The sequence below is a fragment of the Carassius auratus genome, chromosome 9, assembly GCF_003368295.1.
Source record: "Carassius auratus strain Wakin chromosome 9, ASM336829v1, whole genome shotgun sequence".
NCBI classification, from domain to species: Eukaryota; Metazoa; Chordata; class Actinopteri; order Cypriniformes; family Cyprinidae; genus Carassius; species Carassius auratus.
This window is the reverse complement of record NC_039251.1, coordinates 30,752,134-30,774,696: the sequence shown is the minus strand read 5'-3', so window position 1 is coordinate 30,774,696 and position 22,563 is coordinate 30,752,134. Positions and strand designations below refer to the sequence as shown.

Sequence of the window (22,563 nt, the reverse complement as noted above, 5' to 3'; positions counted from 1 at the left end):
CTTATCACGGTTTTGTTCTCCAGGGTCACAGATCGTGCAGAAACCCCAATCTACTGAGAGATGCTGCGTTCACCATTTGAGTAAATCCTTGAAAAGCTCTAACCTGCATCCCACTCGCCACCCACAACCCCCCACCCCCCTTTATGCCGTCACCAAACCAACAAAATGGCCGTCCCACAGCGCGTCAGGCCAATCAGAAGCCGAGATATTTATAACTAGGAGTAAAAGCTTTGGGGTTTGCCTAGCAACAATAACAAGGCGCACAGATCGCGTGAGTAGTACGCAGACAAAACCCAGGCAAGTCAGCAAACAAACACCAAACTCTTCGCTCGTTTCTTAACAGTTTTTCTACTTTGGACTAAACTTAACCTATCGCGAATGAACAATGAAAGCGGCAGAATATCGACGCTGTCACAATGACAGAGCAACAGTCGTTTGATAATGATTACAGAATTCATTCCAGCGACACTGATGCAACTCGAAAGCCTTCTTACGGCATGTAAACACAATATCTGTTAGGATACGCAATGTTTATGATGGGAAAGCCAGGATGACTTACCATCGCTTGTTCAATTTTGTTGTCTATGGCCACCACACTGGCACCCGATGAGCTGTGAGGGAAAGAGAGAGAATCGTTACTTCACTGCTTAAATACACCACAGGAAACCATGACAACGTCAACAAAATATCGTCACAAACACAAGAGATATCGAAAATCATTGTGTAATAGTAACTTATACACTATGTGTTTCTATGGAAATCTCTAGAACGTGTTAACTCTGCGTCTGTTTATTCAAAAAGATAACGTTACGTTTTGTACATTCAAAGCTGCCTTCAGCATCATCTCTGAGTGAAGTGAAAGAACATGCGAGCTGCTCACAGCTTAGGCTTTTAACCACAAACCAGCATTAAAAACATTCAGCTATAATATTAAATGACCCAGATTCTCTAAAACAGCACCGCGTCGCGTCTTTGCGCGTTCAACGCTTGTATTTTGCACTGAACGCGGGCTCTCGTGCACGAGCTTTAGCTTATTGACGGTATATTACGAGCACGAGTCTGACATTTTACCTATTGTCGAGCTTGACGGACGAAGTCTCGGTCCCCAATAACGACGAGAGGAAAGATATCGAGAAGTTTCTAAGCTGACAAACACCAAGATCCATCGCCACGGAATAGCATGGAGAATTCATGCTATAGCGTCCATCAGAGATCGCGCAGGGAAGCGAACGCGTGTCCTTCCTACAGCCTCTGGAGCATTACATCCTTTGTGTGCGTTTGCAGGGATATTATGCCGTGACTCCCGCAGAAAAGCTCGCTTTATCAGGAGACCGTACATCCAGTGCCGCAGCACAAAGAAACTCCAAGGTCAGCTCATCTCTGCGCTGGGGAATATCTGCAGCCTGGGCTATTTGCATAATTTATTTCACATCAGCGCTGCTAGGCGCGCTATTGGCGGAGAGCGAGAGATATTTTGCATAATCTATACAGTCACGCCCCCTTTGACGCTCTTCCGACTCGCTCTGGATAATTTATTCAAACTCCACTTGCCTTATAAGACAATCCGCTTGGAGCGAGTCGATGTTATTTCAATCAAAAATCTCAAGGCACCAACAGCTTTTAACAGCCCATTTCTATTACTCAGCATCTATATTTGAGCACAGAATCCAGGCAGGAATACTCACCGCTTCTTCACGTTATTATTGCAAAACCTTATGTGAAAAATATAATAAATACTACTTCCACCAAATATGTTTTCCAGTCTATTTGGTTTTCATATATACACGGGCAGAACATTATTTGAAGGGGAATGAATGCTTTTAAGCACAGTGTTTGCATGACGCCGTATATCGGCAAACAGCGGAATTGCAGTGGAGTGGATCCCTAAAACAGACGAGTTTTTCCCAACAGGACCATCAGCCATCCTGGGACTCCCGATTATACATAATAATTTAAAAAAATAAACAAAACAATTAAGCATAATCCAGATTAAATTACTATTACCTTTTAATACTAATGTTTGATCTAGAAATTTATCAGATTATTAATGCACCCCATTTAGCAATACATTTTGAAACATACCAATTATTTTTACTCTTGTTTTCTGGGTTCATGGCCCTCCAGGGTGACTGAAAGCTCAGACCTTAAAGCTCCAGCATGTTTAGATGAAACTCAGTCCCCTGTGATTTAGCTGCAGCTAAATAACTAATCTCATGTGATCTTTAATTAACGTTTTTAACTACACATCAGCGTGCTTCATATTACGCACGTGTTTGGTTTGCCAAGCTTAAGAGTTCAGAAGAGAAATGATCAAACTAAAGCCAAGCACACTTACTCAACATGACAATTATCTCTTTCAATCAATGGTGATGAAACTATATCTCAAAGCTTAATCTTTCTCTTTAAATTATAACAAGCTTTACATATAAAGCTTCTATCTTATTGTGAAGAACATCCACGCATGTTTGTTTCCTTTTATAGTTTTTGACCTCATAATTCTTAATCAAAATGATCTTCCAATGAAACTTCAGACTTCAAAACAATCATTTTGTTTCTATAAACCGCTCTTTTCTTATAGTAAATTGCAAGCTCGCATTCAGATCCCCATTGAAGCAACAAGCGATATCTCTTGCATAATCCATTTCATTCAGATGTACATCACAATATGGAAGAAAAGATCCATTGTTAATTATTATACTGAGACTAAACTGTATTTACAAGCATAGGGAAGCAGACTTAGGTGGATGAATTGGAAAAAAGAAAATCTCAAATTAACCACAAACATTAGTCTAGAGAGATGAAGATATATATTCAGTTTTTCAATCAGCTGGACATCACAAAATAAACAGGGTGATCAGGTCTTGTGTCGCCTTTGAAAGGGTTTCTTCTGCATCATTAATCATCTGATTGTATATGATTAGATATGGTTTATAACATGAGAAAAGATCCCAGATTAATCAGTTGAGAGTCCGTTGAACAGTTTGCAGTAATGATTCAAACATTTCTGATAAACAGATGTGTTATATTTCATAATTTGCATAAAAGATGTGTATATTTCACAGCACACCGTTGCGTCAACATAATGTTGCCTCGAGTAATGATTGTGGTTAGGTAAGTTTCCACATATTTTTGGTCCTGCTGTAAAGGTGTGTACCCATATGCCAAGCCACAAGCCATAATAAAGGTGGTGTAACACCCACCCGTGCTTCAATACGCTCACTGGAGCACATCATTTCCTGCCAAATGACAACCGATATCCTCTGTTCTTCTGAAACACTGCTCAAGTCCAGCTCATGATTGACACAAAGCTTTGAAAACATGAGTGGGGTTCAGCACCGCTGAAACGTTTCAATCAAGAGTACACTTGCGTCCAGTATAAATAGATCACTTATCCTAATTAAGTGCAGCGGAGGCACACCAAACCAAGCTCAAACCTAAGAAGCTCAGGATGTTGTTAGCTGTTCCAGGCTCTTTGACTGGAAGTGGATTTAAGCAATTACGGCTTCCAAATATACCTCTGCCGTCCATGACCTGACCTCACACTACCACCATTCGGAGCGCTCAACTCAACACAACCTACTTATTTACAGACAGCTTCGCCATCTCAGTCACAGCCACAATTAAAAGGCCATTGCACACAACTCCAGATGAGACACAAGCTTCAAGACCTGACTGGACCAGGAACCGTTTTTTTCCGGACAATGTGTCATTGCATAGTGAACATGAAGAACAAGTTCTAACCGATAAAGAAGCTTCTGTCCAGAAACCTGGAGCAAAGCTCGACAGAACAAATCATCCATTTACACCACAAGTTTGACTGTAGCTCAGGCCCTGTTTATACTTGTGCGTTTTAGTTTTAAAACGGTGTTTCCACAGCAATTCAGAAACGATCTCAGTCCACACTACAATACTGTAAAACGAATGTCACATGACCATACATGCAGGTACAATCATAGATATGTGTATGTTCATTTATAATTTAAATGTATATGTAGATTTCCTTTTATTTAGATGGCGGATGCATCTACGTGCTTGGAGCATCTACCTCTACATATCTATGGCTACAACAATGAGCATGATGTTATTGTTTACATGGTCATCAAAGATACACAGAGCGAATATGGGCAGCTACACAATCGTTTTCAAGAGTCTCCGTTTTTGTCCATTTACACCGAAAACGCAACTAAATTAATTTTCACACTAAAACAGGGTCTGCAGTTTTTTCCAAGTCTCAGTTTTCGGGGGTCAAAAATGGCAGAGTTGTGTAAACGAGAGGCAAAAACGTGGCAAACGTTATGCGTTTTTTTAAACATAAACATACCAGTGTAAACGTAGCCTCAAACAGCAGAGCACCGCAGTAGAAACATCATGGGTTCGAATCCCTGGGAATGCATGACGTTGAAAGCAACGCAAATCGTTGTTAGATTAAATAATCTGCCAAACGCAAATGTAAATTCATGAGATCAAATGACATCTCACAGGAAACAATACAATTACGGAGATGCATAGACTGTCAAAGCACCAAATACTATTTGGAAATATAAACACTTCTTTCTGTAACTCAATGTACTTTGATTTCCTCAATTTTTATTCTCTACATGTACAATGTAAAAATAAATACTGAACACGATCTCCTCATTAAAATGACCAAATTAATCTGACACACATTTGATGCCCAGAGGAACAAAGACCTCCTGAGACTCTCGAAGTAATGGAGCCATACCTTTCATACATGTCAAATGAATTTGCATGCACTTTCAATCTTTCCACATCTAAAATATCTTCCAAATAAAGCACACTAACAGAAAATGCTCTATGCGGATTAAAGTCCAGGCAGTGTAAAACACACTTTACCTTTTCAAATGCTGCTCTAACTCCCAGAACAATAGCTTCATGGCCATTTCGTCTCGGCCGTGAACTTGGAGGACTGTTTCTCTCATTGATCTGTCAATCAGTGGTCCTCCGAACACAGAACTTGCTCCTCTATTCCTCACAAGGCTCAAACACACACACACGAGCACATGCACAAAGAGGCATGGCCACCGTTTGGCTCCCTTTCTCTTCTCCAGCAGTAGTAAAGGCTAAACACTCACAAGGCCTGGTAAAATCTCAGTGGTCCTGTCCCCCGTACTGCCTTTGTGCATCTTACAGGGAGATTCGTGAACGATTGAGTGAAAACAAGACGAGGGCAAGCTGTGATGTCACGTCATTGATGGGTCACGTGACTGTTACATAAACCAGCAACAGAGATTAAAATATTCCAAATGATGGCTTCTCGCACGCACCCATGCTCTCGAGGAGCATGCCGTCCTCACAACCCTCAACGGCTACCCTGTCCCCATGTTTTTTTCCCTCTTTTCTTTTCCCGGCACAGAAGCGTGCATTTCTCCCCTGTGGAGAGAAGAGACGGGCCCCTGCACTCGAGCCGGGACTTATCTTGTCACTTCCCATCAGTATCGTAGCCTGAGTCAGGCTTACAACGTGTGCGGCTGGTGAAACACACACACGTCTCTGCAGCTTAGGCTGCTCGCAGTAAAAAAAACAATACGGATCCCAACAATGGCAGGGATTTTACCTGTTCAAATAACACTCAGTGAGGGCTCTGAATGGCACTGAGGCTCCTGTGCTTACGTGTCTTTCTGTGGGCAACAAACAGCTGATCAGAATCAATACTTGACTGACTGAAGCTCAGAGACATTAAATCAAGCTTTCATAATATTTCAGAATCTAAATCTCTCATACTGGAAAGATGACTTTGTTTCTGGATCTGAATCACTGCATTACACTGTCTACAAGGCGAGTTTATTTGTATAGGACATTTCAATAGGCCTGTGGCCAATTACATAATCCGCTGATCACAACAGTCTGCAACATTCACAATCACTGCTCTTTAAATATCAGTCGCGTTAATATTTCTGCACTTATTTTTCACAGAGCTAAAGAAATCCTTAATGATGTTTTTGAAACTGTAAATAAAACATTTACAAATCAAAAATACTATTTTAAACTTTTCTACTTTGGTACTTGCCGTTTTGTTGCCATTTTTCTAGCAAATTTTACTAATTACTAGCCATTTCTGAGTGAAATTGTTCCTACACTTTTTTTCAGTGCATTTGTCTCTGTTTCTAGTGTTATGAGTGCACTCCGTATGACCTTTAGTAGGCGTGTTTTAAATAGGGTTCATTTCAAGTCCACAGCGCAGCGTTCATTATTATAATACATTACGCACATGACGCAGTATGGTTTTCACCTTTTAACATTTTTGCATTTGTCCAAACATTCTTAGCCATTACCAGATACCATATAAACATGACAGTGCTTTCCAAAAATTAACATTTTTAAGGAAAAAAGGCTAAATGTCCATTTTAATTAATAAAATAATAAATATAAAAAATTACTATAATAATATAATGATTAATAAACCAAACATCTTTTTTTAAGAACAAAAATTAGTTCTATAGAACAAACAATAAAATGTAATTTTATTAAACTGATATTCAGGCCAGTCTACCATGGTTAACATTTGTTCACCAAGCCTTACAGGAAATCATACATCTTGTGCGTTTAAATTCATTGTAAATAAACGGTGTATGTGTATTAAGTTTGCGCTGCAAATGACATGAGCGACCATTTATCGGCAGCAAGTTTCGTAATCATGACAGCCCTATCTGAAAACTGGCCAGCCTCAATATTTACAAGTAAAATAGGCAAACAAGATTTGAATAAGCGCTTTGAGAGTTTCGCAGAGAGCTGGGCTGAAATTGAGACCATGCAGGAGCTGCAGATGAGAACGCCGTCAGCAGCTCCCAAGACTCAAGAGTCACAAAATTTATAGAAAGGTTACGCATTTCAAATAGTGCATTTAGACGGGCACTAGGCAACCGGCCACCCTCAGCGTCTGTAACTTATCTGAGAGTCAGAGTGCAGATGCCATTCTCCACAGTCTTCAACTTGAACCTACTTGAGGTTTTTGCCACATTTCACAATGCCTGGATTTTTCCACCAACTTAACACAAATCAGGATTCTGAATGTGGACCCTGCATACTGCTACACAAGTGTAAAAAAAAAAAAAAAAACATTATGGAAGACCACTGAAGTTTGCATTATGACAAACTTGTCCTGGAGGCACATCTCTTGAGCTGTAAGATCGGTGAGATCACATTGTGGGATTTCAACACGTTGCGTGGGATTTCAACATACCATTTTGCCAATTGGGCTGACAGCAGCAGGTTGCACAACAGAGCTTCATCCTGTATTCTCCAGCTCCAACTCTGACAGTGCAGCACACACAGAATAGACTGGACAACCTCAGCAAGTTTCACTCCATGAGCAAGAAAAGAAGCATGTGTGCATTTCACTGAACTGGATGACTTAATACGGCAGCACTTTTCTAAGAAGGGATGGCCGTGCATTTAAAAATTCCACAATTCACTCCTAATGAAATGAATTTTAGCAGCGATTATAGGCGCAATGTGCCTTTTAAAATGGAAAATGGAACAAAAGTTGCTTCGGTTGGTCCCACAGGTTTGTGAGCAGTGGTTTTATTTTCCGTAGAGTGGCGTGTTCCTCCAGCATTTAGGGACTTGTGAACAATCGACAACCTCCTCATGCATTTACAGTTATGTAATAACTACTGTGCTGGTAGTTTGCACACAGAAGAAACAGGTATAAGTAATGTGGAGTGAAATCTGGAATTATCAGGATTAGCCCAAAAGCATAAGTGGCACAGAAAAGACCCGGGATGATTCATTGAAGTCGTTTCCACTACAGAAAGCACAAAGGCCTGTGGCTAGAATAGTAGAAGCCTTCTTCCCCTGCTACAGTTATACGCACCAAATCTGCACCGGTCCACCCTCTTCTTTTGTCTGGAAGCACTGTAGCCTTTATATAAAGTGACAGACGAGGCACTGTAGAGACGTAAGACTCTGGGAATTCACACAGTCGTTTTATTTTGCATTGTGCAATGCTTATAGCACCTTAGCATGCAATATATTGTAGCATTAATGGATTCGCTGCTGTCTAAGAGCACTTTTTGAAAGAGAACGCTTCAGTAGTACACTGAAGACAGTCGGAGACAAGCAGCCATTGATGTTGCGGTTAAGCTCCAGTTCGTTGGGGCTGATCGAGTGAGACAATAGCTGGGATGTAGGCGAATTGAGAGGGATTTGAGAGGGGGGTTGTTTACATTGTACACGATGTTCTTGATGCAGACGGCCAGTCAAGCATGAGCATTACCTCCACTCGAGCTCCAAATGCGATTTGTGGACTTTTCGGTATGTTTGCAGACACTGTCAAGATGTGGCAATATTATGTCGGACTGATACCATAAATGAAAAGTTGGTATGTCAAAGTTGGCCTGTTCTTGTCACTACAAAAATATAATTAAATTGGTTTTATTTAATTGTACATTTATTTAAAATGCATTTAATTTTATTGAAAACTTGATTTTTTTATTGAAAACTTGAAAATTGAAAATAGAATTGAATTGAATAAGTTCCTAGAGACACACAAAAAAAAAGACACAAACTTGTGCTTTACCATAAAAATATAAATACAACAAGCAAACTTGAATTATGTTTCTTCCAAGCAAAACAGCTCAAAGCACCCAGCTGCCCTCCATCTTTTCATGGAGTGTTAAAGCTTCAAACCCCTTTTACAAATGAGACGTCTCACGGCATGCAGAGAAAGCATTGAGTTTAAACTGCAGTATGATCACTGGGATAATCAGAGAAGGTTCTCGCATCATCTCAATCCATCCCACTGTGACGGAGAAGCTTAAGAAAGATGTATCTCCTCATGACTGCACTCGGGAACACAACGTTCCTCCTGCAACTCTATAGTATATGTAGTGTGTGAACAGCACGGGACCAGAATCACACGCTTCTCAGGTGAAGCAGGGTTCATGTTCACAGGCTGAGCAGCAATTACCCTGATGTAACAAAAGAGATAACAGACCTGCCCTCAGCTCATGATTATTTTGGTTAAAACATGAATCATTCTAGATTCATCTGCCACTGCGTACCAAACCAACAGCAAACAAGTTGTTTTTCCAATTATCTCCAATAGTGTTGGCTGATCAATATCATTCTGCCATTTTATTTGTAATTCTTGGTAAAGCTGAATTTGCAGCATCATTACTTCAGTCTTCAGTGTCACATGATCCTTCAGAAATCATTCTGGTATACTTATTCGCTGCTGATGTTGAAATCATTTGTGTTGCTTAATATTTTTGTGGAAACTGGGATACTTTCATTTTTCAGATATCTTTGATGAATAGAAAGTTAAGACGAACAACATTTATTTGAAACACAAATCTATGTGAAATTTGGATGCCTTTACAGTCCTTTATGATTAATGCATCCTTGCCGATAAAGGATTTAAAAAAAAATCATGTTTTACTGACTCCAAACATGGTTGTGTGTACTTTTACTCATTTATGTGTTAGGTTAGTAAAAAACCTTAGCAGATCAAGCAAAAAGTGTGACAGAAGCCCAATCAGGCCAGCAGAAAGTATTGTTACTGTACCTGTAAAAATTTTAGGTACTAATATGCAACTTTTTACAGAAAAAAATAACAAAAGTGTACCATTTGAAAGTGTACAGACTTTATTATCAGCAACCCTGCTCTTTAGATATTGGTATGTGTGTCCGCCATTAAAAACCCCCAAAGTTTTGACCACGAACCCCAAATATTTCCATGTTAGACGCCTAGGGAAATGCTTTATGTAAATGCACACTCAACACTGGGGCCAATTACTTGCCCAATGATTTACCATGTCCCTGTTAGCTCTTTTTCTTTCTAAACTACACTGGCTGTTTTTCCAGATTCACCGGGCGGACTCCCCCGCCTGCTCCCTCTCTCCATCTGTCATGTCAGCCAAGTCCTCCTCTCTCTCTGCTCTGCCCTAATTCTGAGAAGAATGTATACGCTCGGAGCCAACCGGCAGAATCCAGTTTGCTTATGGAAAAGAGCCCATGATGAGAGCCATGGAGATGTCCGGGCAATGAGGTGGGACACATTCCAAGCCCTCCCTCCACGAAAACATCAGAAGTATCTCTGCAGTCGTGTGCTGGCCTGTGTGAGCAATCACACCTGCAGCAGCGCTGGAGCCGCTCGAAACGCTTGGCAAGAACACAAGCTTGACTCGCTGTATGATGACGCTGAGTAAGGGAGACACATGAAGCACTACTTTATCAGTGACATTTCTAAATGATAGGTGGTGGTCCGAATCATACATTTGAAGTAAATGGTTTGGATTTACTTTTCTGACTTTGGCAGAATTAAAAGTGCATCCTGGTTATAAAACATGATGCTCATGAAGTCAAACAACAGACATAATGCAAGCGATCATATCCAAATTACCCCTGCGGTTATTATGGGTGGCTCAATAGCGCGATATGCGGTATTACCTCCGTATTTTTTTTTTACACACCTAATTTATCCTGATTTTGCTGCATACAAAGCTCTATCATTGAGTTATGTAGCATATATTGTTGCTTTTTTAAGTGACAGAGAGACACGTTTTAAAACATTTTTGTTTATTGTTAAATGCCAAATAGCAACAAGAATATGCGTTTTCCAATATATATTTTTTTAAGAAATCAAAGAGTTCTAACATGTATTACACATATTTGCGCACAACTTTGGACAGCAGCGGAAATCTAGATTGATTATGGCGCCACCACTGGCCCACCAGGACAGTGGATTCGCGCTGGAGTCGATGCACTCCTCAAGCAGATAGCGTGTGTGAGCTCGTTATCTGCTCGCGCTCTCTTGGGTATGTGCACTTACGCCGAGGTTATCCGTGACTTCAGCAGGTATGCCTGTTACTTATGAGAGGAAAAGGCTTAACGTGTTATTAAATGCGTTGAATTCATATTCAGGGATCATCTGATTTTTTTTAGATAATATACTTTATTAATCTGATGTTTAGTGAGTTCGGTCTGTTAATATCAATGTATTGATACATTGAACCACGTTAAGCATTTTAGAATGTCCCAATGACCTCAAATTAGATGTACAGCTGCGTCACAGGAACCTTTACGCAGCAAATTTTGCATATCGGCTCATCTGTATTCGCTGGCTCGCCCTTTTCATTGGGTTGAAAGCCGAAATGTTCCCAAACTGGCGACGTGACATTAGGTTTTGGGACGAGATCGAGCGCCTCCCATCGTTTCAGCCGTCCTTTTCAAAACAAAAGAAAGCACCATAAAGCTACAATGGCTCGCAAGAAAATTACATATTACATCGTAACCATATTGTATGATTAATTTAACATTGAATGCACAGTGACAAATATAAAAAAAAAAAACTGCGGTTGCCAAGGTTTCTGTGGTTGCGATCTTTCCTCTGCGGTTTGCTTGTCAATAGTGTGGTATTACAATATTGCGGTTATCGCAACAGCCCTACCCAGCGCCTGGGCCTAGTGCTCATGAGGGTGATGCAAGCTTAAAAAGAGCTTGCGTCGTTCCCCTCGCTCGTCATCCGTTCTTCTGCTCAATACTTTTTATTTCCTTTATACTGATCACATCAATTAAAATGAGGCTAAAGTGAAAAAAACTATAAAAGTGAAGTGACATTCAGCCAAGTATGGTGACCCATACTCAGAATTTGTGCTCTGCATTTAACCCATCCGAAATGCACACGCACAGAGCAGTGAACACACACACACACTGTGAGCACACACCCGGAGCAGTGGGCAGCCATTTATGCTGCGGCGCCCGGGGAGCAGTTGGGGGTTCAATGCCTTGCTCAAGGACACCTAAGTCATGGTATTGAAGGTGGAGGGAGAGCTGTTCATGCACTACCCCACCCACAATTCCATCCGGCCCGAGACTAGAACTCAGAACCCTTCGATTGGGAGTCCAACCCTCTAACCATTAGGCCACGACTTCCCCTTGAGTTCAGCACCTTGAGAATGCAAAAAGATAAAACGGCTATACTGATTTTTCTCAGCTATGCAAAATCATACACAGACAAATATCCTGCATGTAATTTAGTTATCAAAAATCTGCAGTGGAATGCAGTGTGTGTGTGTGTGTGTGTGTGTGTGTAGGAGGCCCTGTGTTCCTCTGTCTCTGTGGAGACTACAGGAATCTCTCCTCCCACCCCATCGAACATCATGCGCCCCTCTCCCGTATCCCTTTTTCTCCATTCAGGCGGAGGAGAACCTGAGGGAGCCTCAAGCCTCGCCTGTCTTCATTGTGTGTTACATAACCACTGTTTCATTTGGAGAGGGGACCCCCGGTCGCACTAATCACTGCGCGGGAACACGGCTCCGCTCCCTCTGCCAATCCTCCCCTTTGTTTAGACAGGAAGGGGGCACGGGTGCAGGGCAAACGAACCCACCACCTCCTTCTGCAGGGCTGGCAGCACAACAGACGTGTGCTGTGTGTGGCGGAGCACAGTGCTGTCAGTGGAGAGGGAAAACACGATCAAAGACAGAACTGACCACTGCGTTCATGCACTGACCTAAATATGAGTCAGTAGGTCTGATCACAATTATATGCGATGACCTTTTTTGTTAACCACGTCTGCAATGTAAATTTGATTTGAATTTCAAGTGTATAAAAGGCTTACAGTGCGCAAAAAAACATTTTGTGGAACAGCATCAATACCTCTTGCTATCGACACTTGCTCTGCGGTGCACACATCTGATCAGATCTTTAACAGGTCTTTTAGCTGAAGATAAACCTAAACGGAGAGTTCACCCTAAAAATCTAAATTCTGTCATCAGTTACTCACAATCATATCATTCCAAACCCAAAATGACTTGAATTCATCTTCAAAGCACAGATACTTTTAATGAAAGCAAGCACATCTCTGCACCTGGTGAGTCCCAGACTTCTAGCAGCCATTGCATGCAAAGGATATGCAACAAAGCACTAAACGTCAACATTTGCATAATATCGCTGTGTCCCGAACGTTACGGCACTCTGAAATGGGGGAGACTTAAAAGGTGTTTTATTTCTACATGTTGAATCCAAAATGCATAAAAATACCCTTGAATAAAATGGGACACTGTGAACTTTAAGCACTCATGAAGTGTTGGATTACAAATCTAGAACTTCATAGTGCAGAGCAAAACAAATCCAGAAAAACAATTCTGTCCAAAAATTTACGGTAGTGTAATACCGTAAAAACGGTATTATTGTAAGACATTTAAAATACCCGTTTAATGTAAAACGTCTTTACTGTTGTGTCAAATCTAATGTATGTTCGCTGAATATAAGTATTCACTTCTTTAAAAATAAATCTTTCTGACTTTTTTTTTCCAGCAGCATAGCCTCGAGTCTAAGACTAGCACATTTAAGACTGTCAGTTCTTTATGACAGTTTTTAAAGAAGCAGACTGGCTGTCATTCTTGGTATTTATGATGGAGTGAGCATGTCTGGTCTTTGAAAGATGCCCGTTTCATCACTCTGCACTCCTTCGATGACAAGCAAAGCTCAGTCGAGCGACTCGGGTAATTCTTAACATTACTGCTGGGAATTCAGTTTACCTCTGATGCCAAAACAACTGGAACACAATGAACCATAAAGCCGTTTCAGAGGAATGTTTTAAAGCAATTGTTCGTGACGACGACTTAACCTCAGACTGTGTGGTTTGCTGCTCAATCCGGCCTATATTTAACCCATTCACTCTTCTTTCTGCCACGCTCAATGATCATCTCATTAAACGTTCACTCACAGAAACCAATATCCCAGATTACAAGTCTACGTCAGATGCAAATCCATGATGCCCACGTCTTGCCTGTAAAAAGATTTAATCTCTGAGTGCTGTCCCTGGTCTCTATCGCTGTTCGACTGCATGGAGGAGTAGAAAAAGCTGGTGCATTGTCAACATATTTTCCTCCGAATATGATCCAGCCTGTGAGAGAAGACAGTTTGGCCAGTGCTAATTTCTAATAAATGCAAACACAGCATCAGAAAGCTACATTAACTTAAATTGAGTCTACACCAAACCCGAGCTGAACTGCGCCACACGACACAAAATACAACAGAACTGTTGATGCAGTCTTGGCCGGTTGCTGAACGACACGACAAATCCCTGACAGTAAATTGCTGACTCGTTCTATTGGTAACATACTGACACAACGCTCAAATGATCTGTAATGCTTTGTCGCGTCCGGATGTAGTCACAGTGAGTTCACCATTTTAACGTACAAGTTTGCTTTCATTTATTTTCCTTCTAAAACGTCTATTGTTGCTTTTACTATGGCTATAAAGATGATGCAAAATAATATTCAGGCTCACATTAGACACTTTTTACATTGAATAAAAGCACAATCATAATCAGAGATATCGCTGTCATATTTTGTATGCTGTTCCTGCCACAACGTCACAGAAAATAAAAACCGTCCCTAAAATAGAATCCCATGTCGCTTATGGCTGGGTATCGATTCAGATGTCCCGATTCAATTTTGAGTCGCTTCTCAATTTTTTTTCTTTACATTCAATGAATATGGTTTTAAAATAAATGCTATTGCTACATATGTAAATGCTATATTTCTAAAATTAACCGTAGACATCAGTTTACAAACGAATTAATAAAAAGCACGAAAAGTGTCGTCTTAATTTACTTGTTTATTGAAGTGTTGAAAAAAAAAAAAAAAAAAAAATCAATACCACATTTGTAATTATGGTAATTTTTTTAGAAAAATTTAAATGCAGTCTTCAACTGAAACGGATTTACAAATTTTCTGCCCCATGTCTTGAATTTGTGATCATCCTAAATGTATTTTAATAGACTGAATCATGCAGTTCAAGGACACAATCTACACTAGTCTAGACTTCACTTAATGTATTCGTGCGCTCTGTAAAGGTGTTTGGAATGGTTTTTGCAAAATACTGTCAAATCGCACATCCTTAAAAATACAAATTAGGATATTAATCGCAGATGATATATAATCGCACACCCCGACTTTCCATTGATTAAAATGTTCTTTATAGTGAATTATTAGAACATTCTTCACACTAAGAAAAACTGGTTCTTCTAAGAATGTTTCATTGAAAGGTTCTTTGGGAAATGGCCTCTCTGTGAAAACCCCTTTTTGAAACCTTTATTTTTAAGACCGTAGCTGGAGAGAGAGAAAGAGACTGTGATATGGAGGGGGAGCGGCAGAGCCGGTTATAACCGGTCCTCTTGACTCCGAGGAGCTGACGGTCCCTATAGTACAGTTACAAACAGACAGCTGGGTTTCCTGTTCAAATACATCCCTCGGTTTTCTATTGGTCTTTGTCATGTGCACCCAGCTCTAGCAGCTTCATTTCAGGACTGCAAGGTCTCAAAGGCCCAACAAAGGTCATACAAAAATTAGTGCTTAGATGATGACAGCAACACTGAAGCTAAAAACAACAAACAGAGGAACAAAGACAACGAAGGGCCGGGCGGCATGATGGTATAATACAGCTTGACAGTAGAAATGTCTTAACCGGTGGAGATTTTGCTACATTGTTTACAGATGGATATATTTGTGTGACTATTAGTGGGCAGGATCGCTTTACGTAATTTACACGTGAGGGCGACGAAAAACGTGGAGTGAAAACACAAAATGTGATATGCTTTAAAAAAAAAAAAAACTTAAGCAACATTATTGCACAGCTGAGTTTAGTCATTGCCAAGTAATGTTGCAACTTGTGCTTTAATACGATAAAGCGGTCACATTTGTGAGTATTTCACAAAGTGGCTCATCCAGTCAGATTTCAAAGTGGGGACTGTTTTGTAATATTTGTGGTTTTTTTTAGTTTTACGTAATCTAAAGCTGAAGGTGTTTTTGAACTGACACGTTAATCATGAATAATCTCATTGCTTTTATTTTAATCCATCCCAATAATAAGAAAATAAAGTACCTTAAATATGTAATATATAGCTATTGTCTTTCTATTCTGTAGCTATTATTCATTAGATAAATCGTTACATTACCAGCAACAATATTTATTCAATAACGCATACCATTGCAGTTAATATAAAACCACTCTGTGTTACTGTGATGTAACATTTTATTCATGCCAACCCTTATATGAATGCATATATAAAACCTACAAAACAAAATCAAACAAAACTGAATTAATCCAACAAAAATTACACTATTATAGCAAATGCGAAATCTCGAGGAAACAATTACACATGCCATTTGTAAATGTAGACTGAGATTGAGTCTCTTTAATACAGGCTAAGAAGCTACAAATATCCTGGAAATCCATTTTGCTTAAGGATTTACCCAACAAACTCACTTTTTCCCTCCCATAACATGAAAAAACAGAGCAGGTTCGCATGCAAAGAACAATGAGCATGAAGTTTGCACAGCAGCACTTCTAGGAACTCCAGTCTAGTGAGGGATCTCTACTCAGAAGATGCTTTCCCTGAAGAGAAAACTGTATTGCTATGACTTCAAGGAAAATAGATCCAGGCAGGTATGCACTAGTAAAACACAGATCTAGATAAGAAGGCTGTAAAGGGAGGGCAGTGTAAAGTAGCTGACGTTATTTTGGTCATAAAGGCGACACTGCAGTGCAGAAGCAACCTTTCGTTCAGTAACTCGACCCTCAAAAACATCTACAGTGTCTCTCTGCATGAGCGAAAGCTGACGCACAGGATCTGAAGCGGCACTGTTAAAATGACCTTAGAGCAGCGCTGAAAGTAAACGTCATTCTGTCAGCGAGTATGTGTGATAATGTGAAGGAGATTTCATTTCAATGGACTTTCCAAATGGCACGGCTTCTGACATACCCAACGAAACAAGGGGATTAGAGACTTCACACAAAACACTGAGAAAAAAACAACGTACCGTTCAAAACGAATGTAAGCTTAGTGTTATTTCTATAACAAAACAGGGTCTAGACAGAAAGTGTATACCTTATTCAGTTTCCCCCCATCAGAAAATGAATGAACCTGCCAGCTAACTGTAAACAGCAGTCCTACATCTCACTGGCTCAGCACAGCATGAAGCTCTGCCTCGGTGCAAGTCAAGACCATGAGGAGCACTGGAAAACAACCAAGCCTTTCCAAACACAACATCAATCTGACAGCAGCTCAGCTTTTTCCAAACAATTCATCAATCTGACATCAAGTCAAACAAAAGTGAGAAGAAAACAAAAAGTCGTTTTCTCTTTAAGCTTTCTCTTTTGAGTCTCTCCTGATATATAGATCTCAATTTGACTCAATAGACCCACTAAGACCATGCCTGCTGTAAGCTCGCCTATTCAAGTTGCTGTACAAAAGCTGTATGACCATCTGCTGTTGTGTGAGTTACCCGTGCTTTCATATGCAGCTTCTCCATAGCGCCATATCTGTTTCAGTCATAAACTCATATAGAAGTATACAGGTTACATACAAAGACTCTGTTCAGTCGGATTCATTTAGCCAGTGTAGTCAAGACATTTTTAAACATGAGCTCACAGGCTTGTGCACAGCCAGAGTCAGGCACTACACTGGTTTGGATGGACAAATTTGCCCTCTAGTGTTCATTTGTGGCAAAAGCCACATAATACTCAAATCATAATACCATATAATATTCTTGAGCTGTATACCATTAGAATAGCTTATATATTTATATACAAGTACACACATATAATTAAAATGGTTTGGGTATATATACATATAGTGTTACTGTAGCTCAATTGATAAGAGCATTGCGTTATCAAGCGCAAGGTTGGGGGTTCGATTCCCCGGGAACACATGATAGATAAAAATGTATAGCCTGTGTTCACTGTAAGTCGCTTTGGATAAAAGTGCCTGCTAAATGCACAAATGTAAATTTAATATATACACATTATATATATATATATATATATATATATATATATATATATATATATAAAATTTCTTTTTTTATATAATAATTTGGCCCTCTATCTATTCTACTTTTTGTTATTTATAATAATAATAATAATAATAATAAAAAACTAATTTGCTGCGTGGACTGCCTTAGACTTGTCACAACACTTATATATTTATACACTCACCGGGCACTTTATTAGGTGCACCTGTTCAATTGCTTGATGAGACAAATTGCTAATCAGCCAATCACATGGCAGCAACTCAGTGCATTTGAGTATCTAGATGTGGTGAAGATGACTTGCTGAAGTTCAAACCGTGCATCAGAACGGGGAAGAAAGGGGATTTAAGTGACATTGAGTGTGGAATGGTTGTTGGTGTCAGACGGGCCGGTCTGAGTATTTCTAAAACTGCTTATCTACTGGGATTTTCACACACAACAATCTCTAGGGTTGAAAATCCTAAAATAACCAGTGAGCAGCAATTATGTGGACGAAAATGCCTTGTTTATGTCAGAGGTCAGAGGAGAATGGGCAGACTGGTTAGAGATGAAAGAAAGGCAACAGTAACTAAAATAACCACTCGTTACAACCAAAGTATGCAGGGTATCATCTCTGAACACACAACACGTTGAACCCTGAAGCAGACGGGCTACAGCAGCAGAAGACCACACCAGGAGCCGCTCCTGTCAGCTAAGAACAGGAAACACAGGCTACAATTCACACAGGCTCACCTAAACTGGACAAGAGAAGATTGGAAAATGTTGCCTGGTCTGATGAGTCTTGATTTCTGCTGAGATATTCAGATGGTACGGTCAGAATTTGGTGTAAAGAATATGAAAGCACGGATTCATCCTGCCTGGTCTCAACAGTTCAGGCTGCTGGTGGTGTTTTAATGGTGTGGGGGATATTTTTTTGGCACACTTTGGGTACTTCAGGACCAGCTGAGCATTGTTTAAGTACAACAGCCTGCCTGAGTATTGTTGCTGACCATGTCCATCCCTTTATGACTTCAGTGTACCCAACTTCTAATAGCTACTTCCAGCAGGATAACACACCATGACACAAAGCTCAAATCATCTCAGACTGGTTTCTTGAACATGAAAATGAGTTCACTTTACTCAAATGGCCTCCACAGTCACCAGATCTCAATCCAACAGAGCAGCTTTGGGATGTGGTGGAAGGGGATATCATAGCAGCATGGATGTGCAGTCGACAAATCTGCAGCATCTGCATGATGCTATCATGTCAATATGGACCAAAATCTCTGAGGAAGGTTTCCAACACCTTGTTGAATCTATACCAAGAAGAATTAAGGCAGTTCTGAAGGCAAAAAGGGGTCCACGGCCTTTTAATTAACAGAAGAATAATCATGGCTGATAGTAAGAGATGCAAAGGTAAAAGAAAAACCAAACTGGACGCAAGAACAGCTGTTGCTTCTTGCCCATCTGGTTAATAAAAACAAGGATATAATCAAAGAAATCTGGAGTTGGGATAACCTCCAAAAACAAATAAGATCCATGGGAAAACGGGTTGTGCAAATAAATGCAGTGCATTACTAAAATGCTTTTATTCCGAGGCAGATTGTTGGCAACAGTCCCATTAGGATAGTTTGTGATTTGGTCTTCGTGACTCAGGAGTCCTCCTCAATACTCATTTAGGAGCTAGTTCTAACACCAAAATGCTCTGTGAAATACTCTTAGAGCATAAATTTAGGAGTCCTTAAAACAACCATTATTCGAAAGATTTTCTCCTAAATCACCAGCGATGAACTACTTTTAGCCTTAAGATGTTTTGTGAAGATGGCCCCTAGTCTTCAAAAAATGTATTTAAAATTAAAATTATGAATTTAGCACAGCAGTACAAACAAAGAAAATCATCAAATTAAAAAAAATTAAAAAAAATTTGAACAGTGAAGCCAAAGGATTTTGTGCTTTTCTCAGTAAGATTAAATTGACTAGCCTCTAATCCATTTGACATAGTAAGCTAAGTTTAAGACTAAAAACTACAAAAATGATACCAACTAAAGTCCTAAATCAGGAATGGTACATCATGACTTAAGATGTTTAGATGAGCTGGGGACTTTCAAACCATTTGCAATATTTTGTAAACTACAAAGATAATCGTATCACTATCACCTTTGCAAAACTGGAAACGGTTCTGAAAAATGTAAACACTTTTAATCAGCCAGACTATCTCTTTGAGGCATTAAGCGTTCTTCTTTTCTTTCATTTTGTTAGTACTTTATAGTGAAGTCTGTTTTGTTTTTAACATCACCACTAGATGGCGCCATAACACCCTACATTTGGTTTGACTAATTGCCGGTACAAGCACTTTGAATGCTTTCTTTTCTCCCCACTTCAGTTGGGAGCACATGACTACTGAAGACACAACACCATACCAGATTTGGAGTTGTTCATTTATTGTGAATTTGAAAGATATGCATGAATCATTCAGTCATCACACTGTGTCCAAGAGGTTTGAGTTTGGCTGATTAACACAATCTAGTCCAGTCTGTGAGCATTGTGTGGTCTGTGGAGGTACTGCAGGGGTTCACCAATTCCTGTTCCTGTTCCACCCTACATCAGTTTGAGCTTTCTCCATGCAACAGAAGCATACTCAGTTGCACCAATGTCAGAAAACGGCCAGCAGAGGGCAATGTAGGCAAGCACTGTCAAACACTCATTCAGCTCAGTGCTGCCACATCCACAGATTGACACAACACTGACCCCTCCTGCCAAAACTCATTTATCAAAAGCCAAAATCATTGTGTCGACCATTGCCAATAATGCCTCTCAACTCTTACGTAACCCGTAGGGAGTGGCAGCTCTGAGAGAGTTCACGTCAGGTGATGTGAAACAACCGGCCTCAAAACAAACAGAGCTCCTTCATCGTGTGTGTCTGGGTGCAGAAGCGATCCCAAAAGCAGAAGAAACCCAGTCAGACACACAGGAATGCCTTGAATCCGAATGCTTGGGTTTTAATGATAGGTGAAGATCATGTTAACGTGGCCTTGATGCCGTCATAGTGTGACACATACAACGCTTTGATAAAACTCGTTTCATGACCTCAGCCATGACAGATACCAGTCGGTCACTGTCATAAGAAAACTATGCCGAGCGAGCACCACAACACATTTAAAGGGAAAGCTCACCCATAATGAAAACGGTCACCTCGTGAGTAAAGCTTTCGGAGCTTGGAACATTTGAATCCCATTGACTATTACTGCATTGATGAAACAGATAAAGATTAATTTATCTGCCTTAAAGGTTTGCAACAACATGACGGTGAATAAGGGTGCTTTCTAAACTGCCTGGTCCGAACCCGGGCTCCATTTATTAATATAATACAAAGAGCAACAAAGAACTCAAACAGAAAACTCCGACACATAACATAATGTGAAGCATGCAAAAATCTGTTCACAGTACGAGCAGCTTGACCTGGCCATCACCGTGGCCTGAAAGAGCCCGACTGTCACATCTAGTCCTCATTAGCACTCTTATGCAATCCTGTCTGTCCAGGAGCCACAGTCTGTGTGTGTGTGTGTGTGTGTCTCAACCGCAGGCTCTCTACTGAGGCTGAAGGCACAGGAGGCAGACCAGGACACATTTAACCCACACAAACTGTCTATTTAAAGGTCTTATTCACACCAGACGTAAATTCTGGGTAAGAAAATAAATAAAAATTCTTTGAACTCAACACAGAGTTCAACATATCATGATTTCCATGATGTGAAATACGATGGCTGTTGTGGAATCCAGACACAAATTAAATTTACTGCATTACTGTATTACGCAGAAAGTCGAAGAATATGTAAAATTGTTTTAATGTAATAATGATACCAAAAATGTTCAATTGTTCATTTTTCATTTGATTTAAAGATACATTTTTTTATGCCTTGAATAGAAAAATGAAGGTACACAGAATTTCTAACAAAAACTTTTTATTATGTAATAATGAAACCAATATATTAAACGATTTTATGAATTAAATCAATTAGAAATGCTTTTTGATTGTTAAAAAAAAAAAAAAAAAAAAGAAAGAAAGCTGAACCATTGAAATGGATTCTGGTAAATCTTGTACAAAAAATAAAAAGGTATTTCATAAGGGATTAAATTTTTTTATTTTTGTTCAAATTAATATATTTTTGATAAATTGCAAAAGATTCAATTAGACATGCTTTTTGATTGTTTTAAAAAAAACAACCGAACCATTAAAATGGATAGTTAAATGTAAAAATAAATAAAAAAAAAATTATGATATTTAATTTCATAGGTCCTTAATTTATTTTTGTTAAAATTGTAATATATTGTTGATGAATTGCTTAAGTTTTAATTAATTAGACATGCCTTTTGATTACAAAATTTTATTTTAACCATTAAAACAGTGCAGAAACTCTTTGAATTTGTCAAAAATGGGTTTTACTTCAATTATTGCTGACTGCATTTTTTTACTACATAAAATTCAAATAAAATAAAAAAAAACCTGTAAAAAATGTGATTCAGATTTAAATAAAAAAAAATGTTTAAACAAATAAATTACAGATTTACCAATTTTTTTGAATATATTAATTAAAAAAATAATATATATATATATGTGTGTGTGTGTGTGTGTATGTATGTGTGTATATATATATATATATATATATATACACACACACACACACACTCATATATACACACACACACACTTTTACTTCACTGGACATCTGAGCACCCCTTTCTAACAACGTTGCATACGTTTCAACAACTGCTAATAATAGTGCCAGAATAGAAACGTAGATGA

General features: G+C 39.4%; 1 protein-coding gene across 3 annotated transcripts in view; it reads right to left on the bottom strand.

The window, feature by feature from the left end:
* The window catches only part of tsc22d1 (TSC22 domain family, member 1), a 40,267-nt gene that overhangs the window by 2,002 nt on the left and 15,702 nt on the right, over window positions 1-22,563 (bottom strand). Inside the window, exons 1-2 of one of the 3 annotated variants that reach the window (XM_026272493.1) lie at window positions 4,855-5,208; window positions 560-611 (exon numbers count right to left, since the gene is read on the bottom strand). In XM_026272493.1, the coding sequence (XP_026128278.1) occupies window positions 560-611; window positions 4,855-4,940 (138 nt within the window). In that variant the 5' untranslated portion in view covers window positions 4,941-5,208. Of the gene's footprint in view, window positions 1-559; window positions 612-1,071; window positions 1,477-4,854; window positions 5,209-22,563 lie in introns of those variants that run through there. The other 2 variants (XM_026272492.1, XM_026272491.1) reach the window with 2 other exon arrangements.